General features: G+C 39.0%; 1 protein-coding gene across 1 annotated transcript in view; it reads left to right on the top strand.

Annotated features, from left to right (window-relative positions):
- The first annotated feature begins 2,326 nt into the window (after positions 1-2,326).
- The window catches only part of rgs6 (regulator of G protein signaling 6), a 127,902-nt gene continuing 108,249 nt past the window's right edge, over positions 2,327-21,979 (top strand). The window contains exons 1-2 of the mRNA XM_036581982.1: positions 2,327-2,571; positions 7,207-7,320. Coding sequence (XP_036437875.1) covers positions 7,237-7,320 — 84 coding nt within the window. The 5' untranslated portion in view covers positions 2,327-2,571; positions 7,207-7,236. The remainder of the gene's footprint in view (positions 2,572-7,206; positions 7,321-21,979) is intronic.

Here is a 21,979-nt window from a genome sequence, read left to right as displayed (position 1 = left end):
TGTAGATTACACACACTCACAGGCACGTAGTTAAGGTTTAAAGGGTTAATGTTGTTAATAGTGGTGGTTCTGCTTGCAGACTTCATTCCCAAACATCCGATGGCACAAGATGCTGCTTTTAAGAATCCGTGGTGTTTATTTGTTTGGATTTACATACATACATACATCATCTAAACCGCTTATCCTTCTGGGTCGCGGTGGGGTGCTGGAGCCTATCCCAGCTGTCATTGGGCGGAAGGCAGGATACACCCTGGACAGGTCGCCAGTCCATCGCAGGGCAGACAGACAGACATACACACTCACACCTAGGGGCAATTTTAGCACGTCCAATCAGCCTGACTGCATGTTTTTGGACTGTGGGAGGAAACCGGAGTACCCGGTGGAAACCCACGCAGACACGGGGAGAACAGGCAAACTCCACACAGAAAGGACCCTGGTCGCCCAGCTGGGAATCGAACCCAGGCCATTCTTGCTGTGAGGCAACAGCGCTACCCACTGCGCCACCGTGCTGCCTGTTTGGATTTGTGAATGCTTTTTTTTTTTAAGCAGTTTCCGGAGGCTCGTTTGTCTTAATAGCTTGAGCCAGTGCAATAAGCCTTCTGTTCCTCATTACTTTCTTCATTTCACCAGAAAGGATCAAAAGATCAACAATTATTTGCAATAAAACCCTAAATATCAAGCCTCTCGTAATTTGTATTGCTTTATGTATTATGTTACAGTAACCCTAATTAAAACCTATGGCTTTTGGTTCTATGTTCAATGCACTATATGATGGCAAAATTAGGCTTTTGGCTTTTGGTTCTATGATAGGTAGCACTATATGATGGCAAAATTAGAAATGGGAAAGATAGATAGCTCAGTTAGGGTAAGAGTCAAAACGGCTACATAAAGTAATTAGATGTTAAACCCACTGTGGTGGTCTACTTAAAGTCATTCAGAGTAGTTTAATGTGAAATGCTCCATTCTAGAGAAACTTAGTCAGAATAGTTTACAGTGGTGGTGATAGGAACCAGGCGTCTGAAGATTTTAAAACCTCTTAAATCTATCTCACAGACAGCCTTTACATAACACTGTTATGAATCTGTTCCCCTGATGCCTGAAATTGTTTTATTATAGTTTAGAAATATAGTTTTTGTTTAAAATATATTTTTTAAACACATTCATGCTGGTGAAATGCATGCAAGTCATTACAAAGTAAAATAATTCTTAACAAAAACTTTATTGTTTTTTTTTTTTTTCATTTTTACCATAATTTTACCATTATCAACATTACAAATAAAAAAAAAATGTGTATACTCACTGGTCATTTTGGATAGTAAATAAAATGATTGTATTTGCGTTGTAGCCATGACAACCCCTGGTTCCTATCACCTCCATTGTAAAGATCTTGGTATGTTTCCCTACAATGAACCATTTCACATGAAACTACTCTGAAGGAGCCACTGAAATATGCAGAATTATGCAGAGTCCAATGAAGAGTTATGCGAAATCAATGGAATTCCTTTTTAATGTACTTAGCTAATGTACTCTAATACATAGTTGCTATGGTAGCACTTTAAGGTGGTAAGATGGGAGAGAAATAGAGAAGAGAGATTGTTCATTTAGGGTTGGGGTTAGCCCTAAATGCTGCGGTAACCGTGAGTAAAACCCCATTTCTTAAGGTGCTCAACTTAATGTACCCAGATAATGTGCTGAAAAAAGGCCCTAATTGCTGACTTTGAAGTAACCTTATATTAATATAACAGATTTTGCCCAGTGTGTAGTGCACACTGTTACTGTGCCTGTTGCAGTAACCCTAAATAAACCCACTCCTTCTGGTGCTCTACTTAATGCACTTAGCTAATGCGCTGTAATGTAGCACAGTTATTATTAAATATTTGCAAAAAGCCTCAAATGCTGTAATACAGCACATTAAGATGGTGGGATAAGAGAGAGAAGTGGAAAAGAGAGATTGCTCCAAGAACTCTCACTGGAATTAGCTTCCTCTTATGTATGTTTACCAAACTGCACACATCTTTCCTCTCCCTCTCTCTCTCTCTCTCTCTCTCTCTCTCTCTCTCTCTCTGTCTCTCTCTCTCTCTCTCTCTCTCTCTCTGTCTCTCTCTCTCTCTCTCTCTCTCTCTCTCTCATGCGCTCTCACTCTCTAATAATAAATATGATTCCAAATTGCTTGCTGGATGAATACAGTGAGGGAGGCTCCACCCCAGCCCCCTCCCTCTCTCTCCCTCCCTCCCTCTCTCTCTCTCCTCTCTCTCTATCTCTCTCATATACTCTCATGCTCACATGCTCACATGCGCCCAGCTGCTCACATGCCAGGATCTTCACACTGTACCTGACCGCTCCGCTGAGCTCAGTGACCACCCACGCTAGCATCCAGCCAGAGAGACGGAGAGAGTGCTGCAGCTTCCCTCTCATCCTCCAGCCTGCTCTTCTCCAGCAGAAGCGCTCCTCCTGTCCTCCTTTCTCCCTCAGCCTCCCTCCAATCCGACCATGCACCTGCTCTGATCCGGTTGCTAAGGCGCTGAAGCCCAGGCGTGGAGGAGTGGACGAAGGCAGGACTTTGTTGCTAAGGTAATGAACGCTTCCAGCAGTGGCGAGGGTGCGGGAAATGAGTGTGATGTGGAAAGGAAGAGGAGGAGGGACGACTCACTGTGCATGTGTGGCTACAGCAAACTTACACATTTCTTATTATGAGCTCTGATGACTGTTTATCTCTTCATCTCTCCTCTCTCTCTCTTTCTCTCTCGTTCTCTCTCTTGCTTTGTCTCTTTTCTCTCTTTCATCCCTTCTCTCTTGCTGTCCTTTGCTCTCTCTTTTATTCTCACTCTCCACTCACCTCTTACCTTCTCTCTATCTTTCTCTTTTTTCTCCTTTCCTTCTCTCTCTCTCTCCCCTCTCTTGCTGTCACTTTCTCTCTTATTCTCTCTACTCTCCATTTTCTCTTCACTCTCTGACCTCTTTCTCTTTTTCTCTCTCCTTTCCATCTCTCTCCCTCTCTCTTCCACTTTCTCATGCTTGCTGTCTGTTTTTCCCTTTCATCCCCACCTCTCTCTCACTGTCCTTTATTCTTTCTTTTATTCTCTCTCTCTATGTCTCTCTCTCTCTCACTGTCCTTTTTTTTTGTTTCATATTCTCTTTTTCTTATTCGTTCTCCACTCGCTCTGACCTCTCTATATTTCTTTTTCTCTCTCCTGTCCCTCCCTCTCTCTTCTTTCATTGTCTTTTTCTATCTACTTCCTTCCTCTCTCCTCTCCTCTCTCTCGTTCTCTATTGCTCTCTCATTTTCTTTCTTTCTCTCTCTCTCTCTCTCTCTCTCTCTCTCTCTCTCTCTCTCTACCTGTGTGTGTCCGTGTCTTCAAAGTGACAGGCTTTTTCTCGCTCTAACCGTGGTGGTGTAGGTTAGCGGGCGCTGGGTGGATTGTGAATTGAGAGCAGTCCTCCTGTGGGGATTGGAGCTGTGAACACAGCTGCTTTTCCTCTTCCCCTCAATAACTGCACATCCTCCGTAGGTGATCTCCAGCACCGCGCTTTCACACCCCACCGATTACATCTTCGTTTCATCTGGATCTTATCTTAAAGTTCATTATGTTCTTTGTTTGTATGGCGTCTGTGCAGAATGAGGGCTAGCGTAACAGGCAGTGCAAATAAGCAGGACGAACAAAAAAGTCAATAAGTTGTATATTGTTGGAGACAGTTTAAGCATTTAAGAGAAGGAGATGTTGGGAAGCTGATTTACTGTCGTGCCAAGCAGGTGATGACACACACACAGTGGAGCAGACAGCAGATGCTAAGGACCCCAGTGGGAAGAAGAGTCTGTTCTGGGAGTAAAAGTGTCACCACAATCAGGGGATTCTCTCTCTCTCTCTCTCTCTCTCTCTCTCTCTCTCTCTCTCTCTGTTCCAGTTTCAGACAGCTGTTCCTCTTAAAGAAACAGGTTGTATTTATTAGCAGATAGCCCCATAACTAACAGATATAAATATAGGTGAGATATGCACTCTATTTATGTGGACATGATTTGCTTGTGTGCATAATCTATATATAGCTAATATAGAAGTTTTAAGACATCCTTTCTAATTATTGAATTAGTGCAGATACAGAAGTTCAATAGTGCACAAACAGCATATATAGTGTGCATAGCAAAGGCATTGCTTAGATCAATAGAATGGGTCACTCTGGAGCAACAACACAAGAGCCTAAGGTCTCCATGACCACTGATAAGCGTCAACAATAGGCTATAAAGCAGTGGAATTCTCTGGATGATGGAGCTCCATCCAATACCTTTGGGATGAGCTAGAGTGGAGTTTGTGATCCAGAACTAATCATCCAACATCACAGTAATGTTACAACATGTAGTGTGAAGCCCTGTCAGAAAAGTACAGAAGAAATCTTTGATAAGCAAGTGTTGTATGTTTATGCTGGTGTGTGATATATATATATATATATATATATATATATATATATACACACATGAAGCAGTGACCATTACTGCAGAAGACAGCCTGCTGAGACTCACATTACTGGCCACGCACAGACATTTAATTGCTATTTAATTGTCTTCAGGCAAAGACAGGCCTGATGCAGGAGGTTGCTGGCTGGCCTACTGGCTGCTTGGGTCCCATAGCATGTTTCAGCAAGTGTTTTTTTTATTTATTTATTTCTTTATTTATTTCTAATTAATTGGACGTTTGTTGTAGTCGGTGTAGCTAAGTTAGTATACAAGTACATGTATAGCCTTTAAGTCTGTTGCAGTGGCACATTTTTGAACCTGTCGTTAGGTCTCCCTTGCACTATTTGCCCACATGTTGTTGCCATAACAAGTGCAGACTTAGAGGAGGGCCGGAGGGCCTAGAGAGCCCTTTGGGACATGCTTTATATCTCCATTAAGGATCCATTTGGGATTCACTCACTCATGTTTAGCAAGCTGATGTAGGCAGGCATTAACCCACACTAGTAGGATCCCACTAATTCACTGAATGCAGGAGTGTACATCTTCTTTTTCTAGGATGTTCTCTCTTTTTGGGACCTAAAATGAACCTCCGGCCAGGATTTGTAAATTTCTTTTTAAAAACAAAATATGTCCACCCAAATAGTATGTTCTTGGTCATAAATTTATTGTATATGAAGTAAAAGAGCTAAAACACACACCATGTAAGTGCCTAAACACAAAGTATATTTAATATGTTTGCTGCTGTTGCAGTGCAACTGTTTACTGATGAGAAAATATGTTGACTCAATCAGCTAGACTGTAGCAAATAAAAGTGCCAGGGTTGATTTGGAAGAGTGGTGCTTGTGTGTCTTGCTGTGGTGTAGTCTACTCTGAAGCAGTGGGTATACTTAGACTAACTGATCTGATTTCCATTAGTAAGACTAGCCTAGCTAGCACATAACAATGTAACTATAATACTTAACTTAGTTATATAACTACCTGTTAACTTCACATTCCTGGTTTCACTTCATATACAACCCCAAATCTTTTTCATTTAGTATGACTTCTAAAGTGTTTTTGCTTAATTTTCTGGAGAAAATTTTGTTAGCATTACGACCTACAGAGCTAGTTAGGTTGTAACGTAGTTCTTGGTAGCTAATGTTTAATGCTAACGTTAAGTCCATGCACGAAAGTGATTTACTCAGAGCGTCTGAAACTGTAGTATTCATCAAAACGCAGGTGAAAAGTACCCGGATGATGAACTACAGGTAGAAATTTGGTTAAAATGGTAAAAGCACTCACAAGCGCTGTGGTAGAGTTCAATAATAGCGGTTTTCTACAGATCTTTGATATTATACATCAAAATTTAAAAAGGCAGTTAACCCTTTCCGACCTGGTGACCACCTGGAAATGCCAAATCTATAAATAGAAGCATTCTCAGCGGTAAATTAGCCTATGTGAATTGAACAAGGAGTGAGGAGGAGTTTTATTTCCAAAGCTGTTTTGGTGTTAAATTTGGCAAACACTTTATTTGGAAAGCCCACTTTAGATGCTTTGGTAGATGCTAACCTCATCTTTAATTTGCATTTAACTAAATATCTGTTAGATTCACATCACCTTGACCTAACCCTAAACCCAACACTCTCTAACCCAGGGGTGCCCAAACTTTCTTTTCATAACCAAAATGAGGGCCAAAAAGATGAAATGCAAAAGTTTGAGCACCCCTGGTCAAATGACATGTTTTCCAAATATGGTAAACTCAGCAAATAAATAGAAATTGAGCACTTAAATTTGCATACAAATGTCATATTTCAGTTTGTTCTCTGAAGAGGTTACATGTTAACTTATGCTCACTAGAAAATCAACAAATCATAATTTTTTGGGAGTGTTCAAATGTTTGCCTGTACAACTGAATAAGGTAGGTAGGTTTCAAATCAAGTTTTTATAAATGTGTTTTATAACACTGATGCTAAAATACTGCAAAAATCCAATTTTAAAAGGAAAACATGGGTTGAATAGGCTGTATAGAGTTGAAAAATCTGTTCTTGGGTTAGGGGATAGGCTTTCGATGGGCCAAATCAAACACACTTACAGGCCAACTTTGGGTCACAAAATGCAATGGTAGTAAATGTCACATCCATGAATCTCTTTCATATCATTGTGCATTTTTAAGTATACATGCAAAAACCTTATGGTGTCCTGGTACGTATATGACGTATCACATAGACTACACTTTTGGCAAGAATTTAATTTTCTCCTTCTTTTCATTTGATATGCTGGCTTGTTTCTGCTTCTAAAACATGGTATCATTTGACACAGACTGTGCACGCTTCGTCCATCACAGCTTTGACAGGTGTCAGGCCTGACACTGAAGTGTCAGACTGAAGCGCAGGCTGACATGGTTGGATGGGTGCTGAATGGTCACCGCTGCCTGTTTTCTAACAGAGCCAGACTGCTGCTGAAACTGTTACTCAGCTTGGATAAGATTCAAACTTCATTTCCTAATAGCAATTTAATTTTTCTTTTCTTTTCTTTCTATTTTCTCTTCCACCAAAATGTATCAGATGTGCAGTGTCTTTGTCTGTATTAACTAATAAAGCTGTGCTCGCTCTCTGCCAAATTGTATTGAGCTTATGAAATGTTAATCTGTTGGCATTCACGGGGATCAAACGAGTGTAGACAGTTAATTCATTGTCTTCAAAGCAGTTCATTGTTGCAAGGCTCTCTGGGAGCTGTTCCATGTGATTGATCTCTCCTCTGTCCTGCCCCTCTGCTTACAGCCGGAGCGTGTGGAAGGGAAGAGGGGGAGCATGGCCCAGTCCTCTCCGGAGCAGGGAGCGGTGGGGACCGCCGACCCGGAGGAAGACTCCCCAAATATGATCGTCTACAGGAAGGTAAGGGCGTGTTGGTGTTTGGAGTTCACCAGAATGCAGTTAAATTTTATTATTTTGGCCCAATTTAGAGTTATTGTTAAAAAAGAAAACACTGAATACATAAATAACTGGAGGAACTATGTACAGCTGTATGCAAAAGTTTGAATTAGTTAGCACATCCTTTACACACTTAAGATACTGTTTGTAAAACTTAAAAGATAATAGTCATTCAGAGTGATGTCTAATGGGTCATAATGTCTATAAGACAAATACAGCTACTTTATCTCAAATGGCTGTTAACCCTCCACTATATGGACAAAAGTATTGGGGCATACTTCTTAATCATTGAATTCAGGTGTTTCATTCAGTCTCATTGCCGCAGGTGTATAAAATCAAGCACATAGCCATGCAGTCTGCCTTTACAAACATTTGTGAAAGAGTGGGTTGTTCTAAAGAGCTCACTGAATTTGAGTGTGGTACTGTAATAGGATGCCACTGTTGCAACAAGTCAGTTCGTGAAATTTCTTCCCTCCTGGATATTCCACGATCACCTGTGAGTGGTATTATTGAAAAGTGGAAGCGTTTAGGAACCCCAGCAACTCAACCATGAAGTGTCAGACTGTGTAAAGATACAGAGCGGATCAAAAAAAAAGTCGTCAGAGCTCTGCTGACTTAATAACTGCAGAGCTCCAAAACCTCCTCTGGCATTAACATCAGCACAAAAACTATGTGGCAGGAGCTTCATGCCATGGTTTTCCATTGCTGAGCAGCTGCATGCAACCTTACATCACCAAACACAATGCCAAGCATCGGACAGAATGGTGTAAAGCATGCCACCACTGGACTCAGTGCAGTGGAAAAGTATTCTGTGGAGTGACAAATCCCGCTCCTCTATCTGACTGTCTGATAGACAAGTCTGGGTTTGGTGAATGCCAGGAGAACATTATCTGCCTGACTGCATTGTGCCAGATGTAAAGTTTGGTGGAGGAGGGATAATGCTACGGGGTTGCATGACTGAGCCCCAGTGCACAAAGCAAGGTCCACAAAGGCATGGCTGGGCATGGCTCTTGTCCAACATCAGTGTCTGACCTCACAAATGCTCTTCTGGATGAATGGGCAAAAATTCCCACAGACACATTCCAACATCTTGTAGAAAACTTCCCAGAAGAGTGGAAGCTGTTATAGCAGCAAAGGGGGACCAACTCCATATTAATGCCTATGGATTTAGAATGAGATGTCATAAAAGCTCCTGTGGGTGTAATGTGTAGGTGTCCCAATACCTTTGTCCATATAGTGTATATGTGTCTCCTGAGTTTTTATACATGATGTTGATAATAGGTGAAAATAGTAGTAAATCCAAAAAATGTTTTCTCTGGCTCTTATACACACATATATATATATATATATATATATATATATATATATATATGTGTGTATAAGAGCCATAACTTTTGCATAGGCCACATTTTATGCTTTATTTCCCCCCTTACATGTTGCATTCAGCAAATAAACAGCAATTGTGCATTAAAATGTGCAGAAGTTTGTTCTTGTTATTTTGTTCTTTTCTTTTGCATATGATTGTATGCAGCTGTGAAATATAGACAATAGAACAATTTGTCCATCATCACTTGTTCTCATCCTCATCTCTCACAGTCTGGTATGGGAATACTAATGTTCAAATTTGCAACAAAAAAGCAAGTTATTGATTGTTAAGCCTCACAGACAAATGGAATAGCTTTTGCTTCAGTTGATTTCGTTTGTATTCAGCTCACTCGTAAGCAAGCACTGAAAATATTTTCAGCTTCCTCTCCTCCAGCTTACCATCTTTATCGATTGCTTCCTTCTGGGAGGAGCTATAGATTCTCAAAAACTTAACCTGTTTTAAGAACAGCTTCTTTTCTACTGCAGTAAGGTTGTTACACTCTTCTGTGTAGCACATCGGAGTCTCCAGCCTTTGTAAGACTGCACTAGTGAATGTAGGGTGTGATTTCCTGGGGTTCCTTACATTGTATTGCATATTGTGAATGTGCTGTGTTGTGTATTGTGCTATCACAAAGTTGTGTTGCATCTTGATGCGCCAGAAACAATTACCACTGATGTGTCATGGGGAAATAAAGAATCAGTCAATCAATCAAAAACAATACATCAACAATGCAAGCCTTTTTGCACTTTTTGCATAAAAATAACCTAAAAATAAACAGACATGCTATTTAGTATTATTACAGTCACTTATGATGAATTAGAACATTTCAAAATTGATGCAGTTGAATGCCATTCAAGTTACCTCAATGAGTTCTACTCTCTCCAGTGTTTCCCTTAGGTTTTTTTCAGACCGGGTGGTAGAACCTTTAAAGTAACCAGTATTGTCATGCATATGTGGTGTCATCAGTTACATGCGTCATGCAAAGTTGCTTTCAAAAATACAGTCAATGCACAAGTATTGAGACTGCACACACACATTGTGTAATAAAAAGCACAAGTATAATGTTGTCTAAACATGAATTGTCTAGGAATTAATTTATGGTTAATTCATATCGGAACAATTCACTTGCAACTAAGTGCTTTACATTTCCTGCTGGGCCAGAGAATATTTAGCTTTTTTGAAAAGAAAAGAATAGTGCTACAGTCTTTTCAACCTAGACTAAATACTATCTAGACCATCAGGTCTACAAGAAAACTTGATTAGTATGGTTTGAAGAATGCTGTAGATTGATTGCTCATGTCTGCAAGCATCCAGATGGGAGATCTCTCATGCATTTTCCTCTTTTGGATGGGAAAAATATCAGCAAAAGGGAACACCGCTTGAGTTTATGTTGTTTATTATCCTCTTTTATTATCTAGGGGTACGTTGCCACATTTCCAGTAAACCATCAAAGTAAATTTCAGTTTGCCAGAGTTGGGATCTGAATTCAGTGCATTTTTACAATGAAAAATAGTTTTGGAATTTTTAAAATTTTTGGCCAAAAATGAGAGTGTACTACATGAAAACCAAACGATAGGTAGCAAACATTAGCCTGCCAGTTACAACCCAATGCCTACATCTCATCTGAGCAGGGTGACGTGAGTGTTTAATGGGAGGGGAAACACTGCTCTGACTTTGCATTATCACATCATTCAAATATCTGTGCAAGAGTTTTTGTTTTATGGTGCAAAGAAACTCTATTTGCCTCATGTACTCTAAAAACAACTAGGTGTCTTTTACTGTATCATTATAGAGCATATGTCAATTAAATAATGTGTTGATGTGTCATCTTTTGTCCATCATCATAATTGTTGACAAATAACTGACTTCAGTACTATTCGAACAGGGTTAGTTTTCTAAGGGCACTTTGTGTGATGCAATTTTATCAGGAGACACCTGTGATGTTTATGACTGATTTCTATGGGATACGAAATTTTGGTTGTTGCGGAGACTTGATTTATTAATTGCCTCTACAAAAAGGAGTAGAAAACATATCAGAACATTTGTAATGTTGTTTACCCTTATCATTTACCCAGCTGTCTTAAGTGACTGCAATATCATTAGCACTGCCATTAGCTGGGGAATTTATAGCCAACAGTCAACATTGCCACACAAAAACGTTTTTCTATCATTTTACAAGTTTTTCTGTAATTTTTACATTTTAATTTTACATGAAATATAGAGTTGAGATGGGCCAATAGATATTTGAGTAAAACCACTGAGAACACAAGAAAATGCCTTCTTGAGAGCCTCCATACTTAAGGAAAACAGCAAAAACTATTATTCCGCAAAATATGATAACATTTTTACCCCCATGTAAATTTGCACAGGACTAAATAACACCTCATGAAACGAAAAAGGTGCATCAAAAATTTGAGCTGCTAACTTGGTTTACTAGTGTAGTACTTGAGTGTGTTGTGTGCAACTTTTGTAAGTCGCTTCATGTAGTTGTCAAGTTGCATGGAGATCTCACAACATGCAACTAGTTGCATGAAAGTTTCACCATGTAAAGCCAGCCAAAGTCTTTTGGGTGTGCACTCTGTGAGCGTTCTGGTGACCCCCTGATAGGCTGCTGTTCTGCTCAGCTTCTGCCGCTGCTCTTGGGCCTCTTTACAATGGACAGGCAGTCTTATTGAATGTGCTTTCTGCTGGTCAGCATGTTTCTGAGCTAAAGCAGGCGATGTACGCGAATGTGGTCAGCAAATGCACACACAGTGGAAGTAGAGGCATGACTTCCCAAAACCTGCTTGTTTGATTATGGCTCACATATTAGAATGGAACTCACATCCTCCTTTGGCCTCTCATCTACTGTGGGCAAACAGAAAGAAAGAGCCGTGGGGAATTTGCTTGGGCTGTGTTAGTCAGTTTGCGTGTCAGCATATTGCGAGCCGTCTGCTGTGTGCGTGTGTGTGTGTGTGTGTTTGTGATGTGAACGGGATGCGCACCCATGCAGATGCTTGCATATTTCTTTTTTTTAATGTATTTCATTCTTGGGGAACGCTCATGTGTAACTGCTATTGCGTTATTTATTTGATCACTGCGGTATTTATTTAAGTAGTGTATCTAAATTTAAGGACTCGAGAGAGAGAGAGAGAGAGAGAGAAAGGGGGGAAACATGTCAGGCGGCTGTCTGTGTGGCTATTTTGGGTGTTTGAGATGAGTCCTCTTCTGCGTGCTGTCAGTGAGACACTGGAAGAGAGATTCATTTCCTGAGCAATGAGGCCTGAACACAGAAAAAGAGCAAACAATGCTCCATCCACATCTCCTTCCAGTCCAAATCCAGCTATAGCACCGCCCCGTTCTCTCCTCAATAAAGAACCTTCAGTGGGATCTCCTCTTATTTACTCAGAGCCATCCCTCAGCTCAGCGAGCCTGTTTAAAACCTGCTTAACCTTCTGAAGAGCACCAGAGGAAGCATGCCAAATTAAATGCCAGCATCTGGGTTAGGAGCACAGGCTTAGGTCAGCTCAGAGTAGACTCCCAACAGCAAAGCTGGTGTCATGTCATAAGGAGAACTACTCATTGCTAAATTGCTGAAACCAAGGGTGAAGTTGTCTGCAAGATAACAGAAGCCCTCTTAGGACTGAATTAGGTAATCGGGGGAGAATGTCTGTAATATTATTTGACATGTTTTCTCAGTTATAAAACTCTGGACAGCAATACAATTACTGCAGGATGAGTGAGTTTCTGGTGGGTTATATTTTCTACAAACCTAGAACCCAGGCTTATAGTCATGTAATGAAAAACAATCCACATTGTTTTGTGGTAGGAAATGCCCAGTAAAAGCTAACTCTGGCCCTTGTAGTTCACAATATACATTAATGACCTCTGCAAAAATGTTTTGAATGCTGATATGCATTTTTATGCAGATGATACTATTATTTGTTGTTCTGCTTCATCACCAGCAGAGGCTCTTTCAAATTTACAGGAGGCATTTGTGACTCTTCAACATATTCTTAAGCTCTCTAAAGTTCGTTCTTAATGATCAAAAAACAAACTATATGTTATTATCTAAAAACTTGATACGGAGATCATCTTTCCCACAAACTTACACACTCCTCGGCAGACCAATAGAATTAGTAAGGGTTTTATATTAGATGATAACCTGTGTTTTAAATTGCATGTTGGGCAATTGATAAAGTTGAAGTTGGGATTTTATTTTAGGAATAGTTTTTACTTTACTCAGCAGGCATGAAAAAACTAGTTGAAGCTAGCTTGTAACTATTTTAGGTTATGGTGATATTTTTATAGGTATACTTAAAAGACATATGTAAAAGTATTATATTCATTGGACTGTTTATAGCTCAGCTTTTTTAACAGGCACTAGATATTCATCTCATCATTGTAAACTTTATGAAATGGTTGGTTGGTCTTCACTTTCAGTGCGAAGACAAATTCATTGGATAATTTTTGTCTACAAAGTGATTATTGGTCAGCTTCCTTCATATTTGTCTGCATTCATATCAGCAAACAAGTCTTGGTACAATTTACGTATGTTTCGATAATACAAGTCTGAATATGGCAAGGCAGCTTTTTCATAGCAGTTACAGTGTTCCATCTGCGTGGAATGATCTGCAAAGCATTTGAAATTGGAGCAATTTATTTCCTTGAGTGCTTTTAAGATATTTGTTAAAGAACTGTATCATTCTTGTTGGTTCTTGTTTTTAATTTGGTTGTGACCCTAATTTGATTCTGTTGGCTGTGGTCGTGTTGTTTCTTTGTTGATTGTTTTGTGTGCTGCCTTGTTGGCCAGGTCTCACTTGTAAAAGAGATTTTTAATCTCAGTGTGATCACCCTGATTTAATAAAGGTAAAATAAAATAAAAAATAAATAGACTAGTTCTAGAGACACTAGTGCAATCTCAAAAGCCTCTTCATAAAGGAGCATTCAGGATATTCTCCATCAGTACATGAGAACTCATGAGGAACTGTGGATGTAATTGTGGTTCCTATGCTATAATCATTTATAAAACTTTTTTCAGCTGGACTTTCAGGCTACTACACTCTTTCTCCACAAAGATGACCATGCTAGGACCAAACAGACAGCACAACTGCAGCTTTCTTGATATCAAAAAACTATATACAACAGCCACAATAAAAGTAATAACAACAATAAAAACAACAAAGTGGATCAAAAGTGGTTCTTCTATGGTTCGTCTTCTGAAGTACCACTACATGGACACACCAAACTTATAGAAAAAGAATTGTTCATAACAAGGATGCTAGCAAACAGTATAGTTCAGATATGTTGTTTTACATTACAATATCACCTAGTAATGGACATTTCCATTTGGAACATGTTGCAAATCTTCTAGATCTACTATGGTGAAAATAGCATTTGCCTTGACCATGACTGGAAATTCTAATGCCAAGCATTAAGAATTTATATTAAACTCTAAGACCTCATCGCCATCCTGGACTCTAAGATGTCATCCTTCATATACTGTTCTTCTAGTGCTTCATGAGGGGTGAAGCAGCTGCCATTGAGATGAAGTGGATGGTTAATCCATAGCTGCCTACAGGTATATTTATATCTCAATGAGTGCCCCAGAGCAGCCTGGAGTAGTGCTCTTATCCTGGTCTCTGAGAATGAGACTTCCACTTCAAAAACCTGAGTAAAAGCTTTGTTCTGATATGCCCAGTTACTGTCCTGGACATTACGGGCAGTGAATTAAACCTTAAGATATGGACCTCTCCTGTTGTGATGATGATATTAAGCTGCCACTGTGTTGTGAGATAAGCTGACAAGGTATCTAAGGCTCTAAGGAAGGACTGAGAGGAATGTTAAAGAGGAACCTTTAAAAAGCTCTGAAACTCCAAACAAGGGCTTGGATGATAAGCAATTTTGGGAAAGTGCTGAATGGTGTTTTTATTATTTAAAACACAGGTATTTTACAGTAATATTCAGTATATATAGGACCATCCATTTGCATCAGATGGAGTGACAAAGCCTTAAGGCCTTTTCACACTCTGTCTGAAATTTACACTGAAAAAAAGATGTCAAAATGAAAGGCAGGTTTTAAGAGCCTGCACATTAAAACGTATGCCGTCTTTCACTTCAGAGCTCATAGTTACTAATGATTTGTTTACTTCTGTTAATGCTCTGTGGTCAGAACTGAAGCAGAGCTGTGAGTCGGTGATGAACTTTAGCAGATCGGGCTGTTATCTGGGTGAGAGGAGTACTGAAAGTCTCTACTTGAGTATGACTACTGTTACTGTAGTGATAATTTTCTTGAGTGCAAATAAAGGTATTTAATAAAGAAAGTCACTCAAGTCATAGTATATAAAGTGGAAAAAATAAATAAGCAAATACTTACTTTGCGATACTTTTTTGTATGTCCGCAATCACAATCTGAAAACATTTCTGAGCTGACTTCATAATTGGAAATAATCTGTACAAAAAAAAATGGGCCAAAACATATTACATGAGAAACTGATCACAGTGTGCTTTGCTCACCTGCAATAAAACAAACCATTAGGTTTAATAAAGACAAATTTGTTATTCTAAAACAATAAAGTACAAAGACAGTAGTAAATGGACACAATACCTATTTAGCTAGGATAAGTTAGCCTGTCAGCGAGCTGTTGGTTGCTCAAGGTGGAGGTTTAGGGCATTAAAAATTGCGTTCACTTTTTCATTTTTAACCATTGACTCTGTGTGAAAAGACCTCATGATGATTAAATGTCAAGCTAGCATAAGAATAAAACAAACTGTTTATGAAGGGTAGCCATTGTGAATCACTGACTGGACAACTCACTTCTGGCTGTGTAAATGAAGTAAAACCTTGACTGGAGTTTCGGGTCATGGATCAGAGTGTAGAGCACTTATGTTTACAAACTGAAAGGAAAAAAATGATCAATTCTACTTAGCCATTATCAAAAATCATTGTTTATTCATTAAGTGCTTCTAGCCATAGTCTAAACTGAAAAAAATCTTACTTTAATGCACAAGTAGTGCCGTTAACACAGCTTCTTTCTGAACCTATGAATAACTCGTATTTTAAGCTGCAAATTGAATGTGTGCCACTCTAGGCTTCAAGTGAATACAAACTCATATTCAAGCCAAGCATGTAACCCTGACAGGGTTAGCCATGGCAATCTGCAACAGACCACACTCGATAACACTCAGCCAAAAATAATGGACCAGTCAACCTCCAGCAAATTTAACAGTAGCTATTGCTAAATTTCAGATACATGAGCTATATGAAACAGGGAGGGCAAAACTAGCTAAAAAGTTGGAACTAACAGCAACAGTCACGCTTGCTTGTGACTACTGGACATCACTGGGGAGTCATAGCTACCTCAAGGTTATAGTCCATTACATTGATGAACGGTGGAAACTCCATTCACATGTTTTGAACATCATAAAGGCAGGAGAGACTTCATGCTGAGGTTAAGTAAATGTGTTTAAAGCATATTTTGTCCACTGTTCTTAATATAACCTCACTGCACTTAAAATCTTTCATTGGCGTAAAATTTCAACAGATTAAAAATAAAATAAACTTGTGATTAATCACGATTAACAACACAGTCATATGATTAATCACGATTACATTTTTTAACTGCTTGACAGCCGTAATACAAAGGCATAACAAAGAGATTATGATAACCATTCACTCTACCTCATACCTAATGTCTGGTTAAACTCCTGTATGTGGGCCAAACTTAAACACCCTGTTAGATGCCACTTCTCTTGGCAATTGGACGAGTGTTCTGTGTGCTTGAATTTTTTTTCTCTCATTAAGTCCCATCACTAAGCCAAACATCATAATGAGCATTTTCTTAGTGATAAACTCTGGGTTTTTACACAAACTAGCATTCCTGTAACTTTGATTTGTTGGCAAACATGCAGTAGAAAGAGATACGTTGCATTAATCAGGTAAACAGAATTCTGATTTTGTTTTTGTTCTTTTTTTAATGAATTACCTCATTAAATCAGTAAATAAAAACAAAGTTATGTCTAATCTGTAATACATTAGCTATGTGCTAGGCTAGGACAACAGATCAAAATGTTTGAAGGCCAGGCCAATTAAATAAAATTTGTGTTTGAATCAGTTTCATGTTTGTTCTGCTGAGCTGTTCAAGGACTTGGAGTTCAAATCTTGCATGCTGATGATATGAGCTCAGTTAGTTATGAAGAGACACAGATAGAAATAGTTAGGATGGGCTGTCTGCTCAAAATTGGTGCCTGGACTGATCTGTTTGTGATTGATTTAAAGCACTTTCAGTATCACTATATTTTCACAAATGTATCACAGTATCTTCATTTGCGTTAATAAAGTTAATGAGCCTGTATCTTCTGAGGTCTGCTAGTCTGTGCTGAAATCATGTCTTACAGACCTGACATGGCTTGTTTTAATTGGGCTTATTGTTCTGTTTTCTTATCCTAAAATGACACCGAAGGGAACCTTCGAAGACAAAGTACATTTCCAGAAAGAAAACTCACTATTCATTTGTTGTTTATGTATGTTATGTATCTGAAGTATCCTACAAATGATATACACTGGATTTTGCTTTGTATGATTATTTCTAAAACTAAAAATCAGTATAATGTGACAACAGTACAGGTATACCAGTATAGACCACTGGTCCAATTAGGTATTGATTTACTAAGTTAAAATAAGTTAACACACCTTCTACAGGGTACACACTTCTGTACATTTCAATGCACAATTACTGCTTATTTTCTCAATGTAACACAAAAAAAATTGTGAAAATTGTGTAAAGTGTGGCTTGTGACAAAAGTAATAGCACTTTTTACATTTTATCCTTTCTTTCAGTGTGTTAAACTCAGCCAATAAAAAGAAACCGAGCAATAAAAATTGAAAATGATATACATTTTCTGTTCCCTGTAGAGGATGTTTTAACTTAGTTTCACTTAGAAAATCAACAAATCATGTAACTGGACTGGGGGTGTTCAAACGTTTGCATATGACTGCATATGTCCCAAAGGAAATACAGTGACTTACTATCCTTTATCTTTGGAGAAGGCAGCCAAATTTAAGTATTTTATGGAAGTTTGCATGAAAAGCAGAGATGTTTACATGTTCACATTCCGGCTTAGTTTGTTTAAGACCTGCGATGATGGGATTGGTGTTCAGGGCTGTTTGCTGAAGTCAGTTAACATCTCCACTCTTTCAGCAGCACTCGAGTGCACTATGGTGGGAGAGACATCTCCCACCACATTTCTAACATTGCTGCTCTATTGTCTGTGCTGACTCATTGTAAGGGTGGGCAATATGGCAAATATGTAACATTTTCACAATGCACAATATAAATCAAGCAAACTTTTTTGAGGTTTGTGAAAAAGTTGAAACAGGCACTAGAAAAAGCAAAAGAATAGTGCCACATTTGAAAAGGCTGTGGATTATGTTTTCAGTAGTAATTAAGTAGGAACAGGAATAAAATATTACAGTTGGTAAAATACAGTACTATGCAAAAGTCAGAGATGCACTTTATTTCCAGTCAAAACAGCCAATAAGCACAAGATCTTAATTTTTTCAAAAGGTATTTCTGAGGAGGTTATATGTAAGATGCTCTTGCATAAAGAAGGAGAAAGTCAAAGGAAAATAAGCATGTAAGAAAAAGGAGTTTCCAAAACTGGAGTTAAAGAACGATTAACGATAAAGGGAAATTGGGTCTCCTAACAACTGTGTAGACCACCAAAACTGTCCCCAACAGATAAACAGCACTTAAAGCTGTCATCTTTGAGAGAGAGGAGAAAATCAAGCTGCTTCAGATCTGAAAAAGTCCACAGGTGTTTCTGTCCATCCTTCCGCTGTGAGAAGACGACTCAGTGCTATGAGTCTGAAAGGATGTGTAGCTGTCAAAAGCTGTTACTTCGAAAAGGAGAAAGCAGAAAATGCAGCAACATCTAAGACTGAACTTTAGAACTGTGAAAAATATCCCTGCAGATTTCTGAAAGTGAGTCTCCTGAAAAAAATGGAAGCTGTAATAAAGACGAAAGGCAGAGTAATTTTCCGTTACATATATATTTTCTGTTTTTTTCTGACACTTGAAAATGATTAACTCTCTGGCTGTTTTCACTGGAAATTGAATAAATTAAGGTTGGTCTCTCACTTTTGAACTATACTGTACATTAATAAAATAAGATAATGACATAATAGGCTGACATCAAATCAGCTACTTGTTGCTATGCCGATTATGCAGTTACTGTACGTGTTATTGTAGTTTACAAGCTTTCTATTTTTTGGTCTATATCTGTCGTTTTTATGATACAGCTGTTCATTGTAGTAGAAGTGCTGTTGATACTCATGACATACTCAGAGAAGAATATTGTGATGGGATTTATCACAATAATAATAACATGCTGTGGTACTACCTGCCTCTACACCATTATACACAGTGGTACATCTGTACAGTCTGTATCTACTTCTCATTAGCCATCTTTTTATTATTCTCCTACTTCCTCTCCTTATTTTGGTTGAGCGTTTCTTTAAGTTTCTTAGATTGTCTATGGGATGCATCACAGCAAATCAATGGCTGTAATTAGGGTGAAGCCATATCAGGGCTGGTGTAGGAGGGGAGCTCAGTCAGTACATAGGAGAATGAGCTGAATAAAGACAGTTGGATCTGCTATGGTGAGTAATAGTTGGCTATCCCTGGTCTAATCTGGTCTGTCACTGCCATACAGTGACTGAAGATGGGCACCAGATGGTGGACAATATGTCCAGTGTCCTCAGGAGAAACGTGCAGCATCCCAAGGGCTGGAGCAAGCTTTCGGAGCAAATTGCATTCTTCTATGTCACTACACAGACCGAGTCAGGAGTGATGGCATGGGTGTCAGGCCCCAGTGTACGGGTACACCTTTACTGCTCTACCCCCACCATCTCTTTCCCTCTATTTCTCCCTCTCTTTTCCTTTCTTTTTGGCCACTGGCAAGGGCAAGACATCACTCCATGGAGCACAGTTCCAGTGGGTGTATAATAATTCCCGTCCCCATGGTCTTGGCATGCCTCTCAAATGTTTGCTTAGCTTTTTGGTGGAGAAACAAGAGAGAGGAGAGAGGTAGAAAAGAGGACCGTGAGTGCATGTGTGAAGAAACACAATTAACCTGAATGAGCAGTGAGACAGGACTGACTTTGATGAATTTGCCCATTAAAGAGAGCATGCAAAGCCCCAAGGAGAGAGAGAGAGAGAATACCTGAAAGTGTGCAAGAAGCTGTGCAGTCAGGCATCCCCAAGCAATGACAGGATTGATAATGCACATTCAATACCTGCTACTTTGTTAAACCTCAACAAAGACATTGCTTCCTGTGAGGCATTTAAAGATTTACAGCCAGCAGCTTTCTGCTACAAAGAACATCGAACTGTGCAAAAGCTATTGTTGGAATTCAGAGCTGAGCCCTCTAGGCTGCTAAATAGCCTAGATACTTTCTCTGATAAATGGACAAGTGAGATTTGCCCTCTTCAGATTCTGTCTACCTGCCCTCCGCCATTCCTTCCACCATCCACTATTGCTGATGGTAAAGATTAATTCCATGTCCAAAGCTGCTAAGATTCCTAGTGAGCCGTTTTCCCTGTAGTCACCTCCATGGCTTCTATTTTTTTGAAGAAAAAAAAAAGTTCTTTAATGGCCCACTGATGTTTATGCTAACAGTCTCTTGTTCAACTCAGAAAATCTTTGGATTTGTTTGGTGGTCTGCAGCAAATTCCCCCCTTTCGAAGAGAGCAATTAGTCTGGGGGGTGGTGCGGCTGCATTCGGAGCCTGGAGAACTATCCATTAAGGCGCTCGATAGAGAGATGAATGGCAGCAGCTGCTGTTTTTTGCCTGTATGCCTCGCGTTTGTTGCCTCAAGCACACTTGAACTTGTTGCTGAAGGACAGGCGCACATAACTCAAGACGCCCACGGCCAATCTCGCTCCTTAATTTTTTCTCATGCTGTCAATTTTCTAGTTTTTCCAGCTCTTCAGTGTTTTGTTTTAATGGCCACAGTGGAGAATAAATGCTTCACTCATTAATGAGTGAGATGGTGGAACTATGGAAGAAGAATAGAGAGGCAGGCTGGGTGAAACTTTACCAGACTTTGTCATTACATAATCACAAAACGTACTTGTATTACGTTACAGCAACAGCTGAGAAAAAGATTACCTTAACTACTCCTACAGAGTTTAGCTTGTAAGTAAGACAGAACTGTATTAATTTTGCAGAATAAACTACTCTGCAGTGTGTAGTCATGAATGCTGCTTGTTATTGATCGTGTTTGTAGATGACATTTATTTATCTGTTAATATTACCTATTTGGAAAAAAATATTCCAAATGTATTGGCATATTATGTTCAATATATTAAGAAATGCATTTTAGTGTTTGGAGTGTATTTGAGTGAATAACGTCAAATCTGCCAGTGGCTGAGTGAATAATGTTAAATCTGCCTGTGGCTGAGTGAAATATAGCGGTAACTGAGTTAAATCTGCCAGTGTCTGAGCATTTGTAAACAGTATACAGGCTTCAAGTGACTTGAAAATTCTGAATTACTTTAAAGAACTCACTGGAGCCACACACCAACTAGGTAAAAAGTCAGTGAAAGGAGGTAGCATTAGTATATCTAGGTTATTACCCCACTCGTAGTTTGGGAATTTGTGTGGATCTGGACTATTGATAAGGCTGATTTTATCATTATATAGATGTTTGATATTCATCTGGAGTTGGTTAAAATGGACACTTTTTTCATTTGATTTAGTTTTAACCCCTTCAATGGCCAGATTTTTACAACACACTTCTGTAATCTAAGAATAGCTCAACCAGTTTGCTTTGAAGTCCCTTTTAGTTACTGAATAGCAAGCCTTAGTATGTATTTTAAGGTGTTAAGCATGTCATGCCTGATAAACCACAGTAAAACAGCCATCTCTTTTAATTCTCACAGTGTATGTGAGTATTTACACATTGTTGTTTTTCTTGGGTAAGCCTTATGTGACATTGAAGTCGTCTCTCTGAAATACTTTTTCTCTTTTAATTGTTTAATTATATGTCTTATGGAAAATAAGTGAAAAGGAAGTATATGAAAGTAATGGAAAATAGTGGAAAATAATCAGGTTACATTAATTTCTCAAAGTAATCGATTGAATTAGGTCATAATGTACATGTACAGGATATCAATAATCTGTACCAGAATACATTTTCAAAATAACCCTCCCAGCCCTGAACTTTTCTTTGTAATACACATAGACAGAGAGAGGGGATGCTGGGTCTGTTTCCG

Source organism: Colossoma macropomum, unplaced genomic scaffold, assembly GCF_904425465.1.
Source record: "Colossoma macropomum unplaced genomic scaffold, Colossoma_macropomum, whole genome shotgun sequence".
Classification (NCBI taxonomy): domain Eukaryota; kingdom Metazoa; phylum Chordata; class Actinopteri; order Characiformes; family Serrasalmidae; genus Colossoma; species Colossoma macropomum.
The sequence above is the reverse complement of the archived record's forward strand: the minus strand, read 5'-3'. Positions and strand labels throughout refer to the sequence as shown.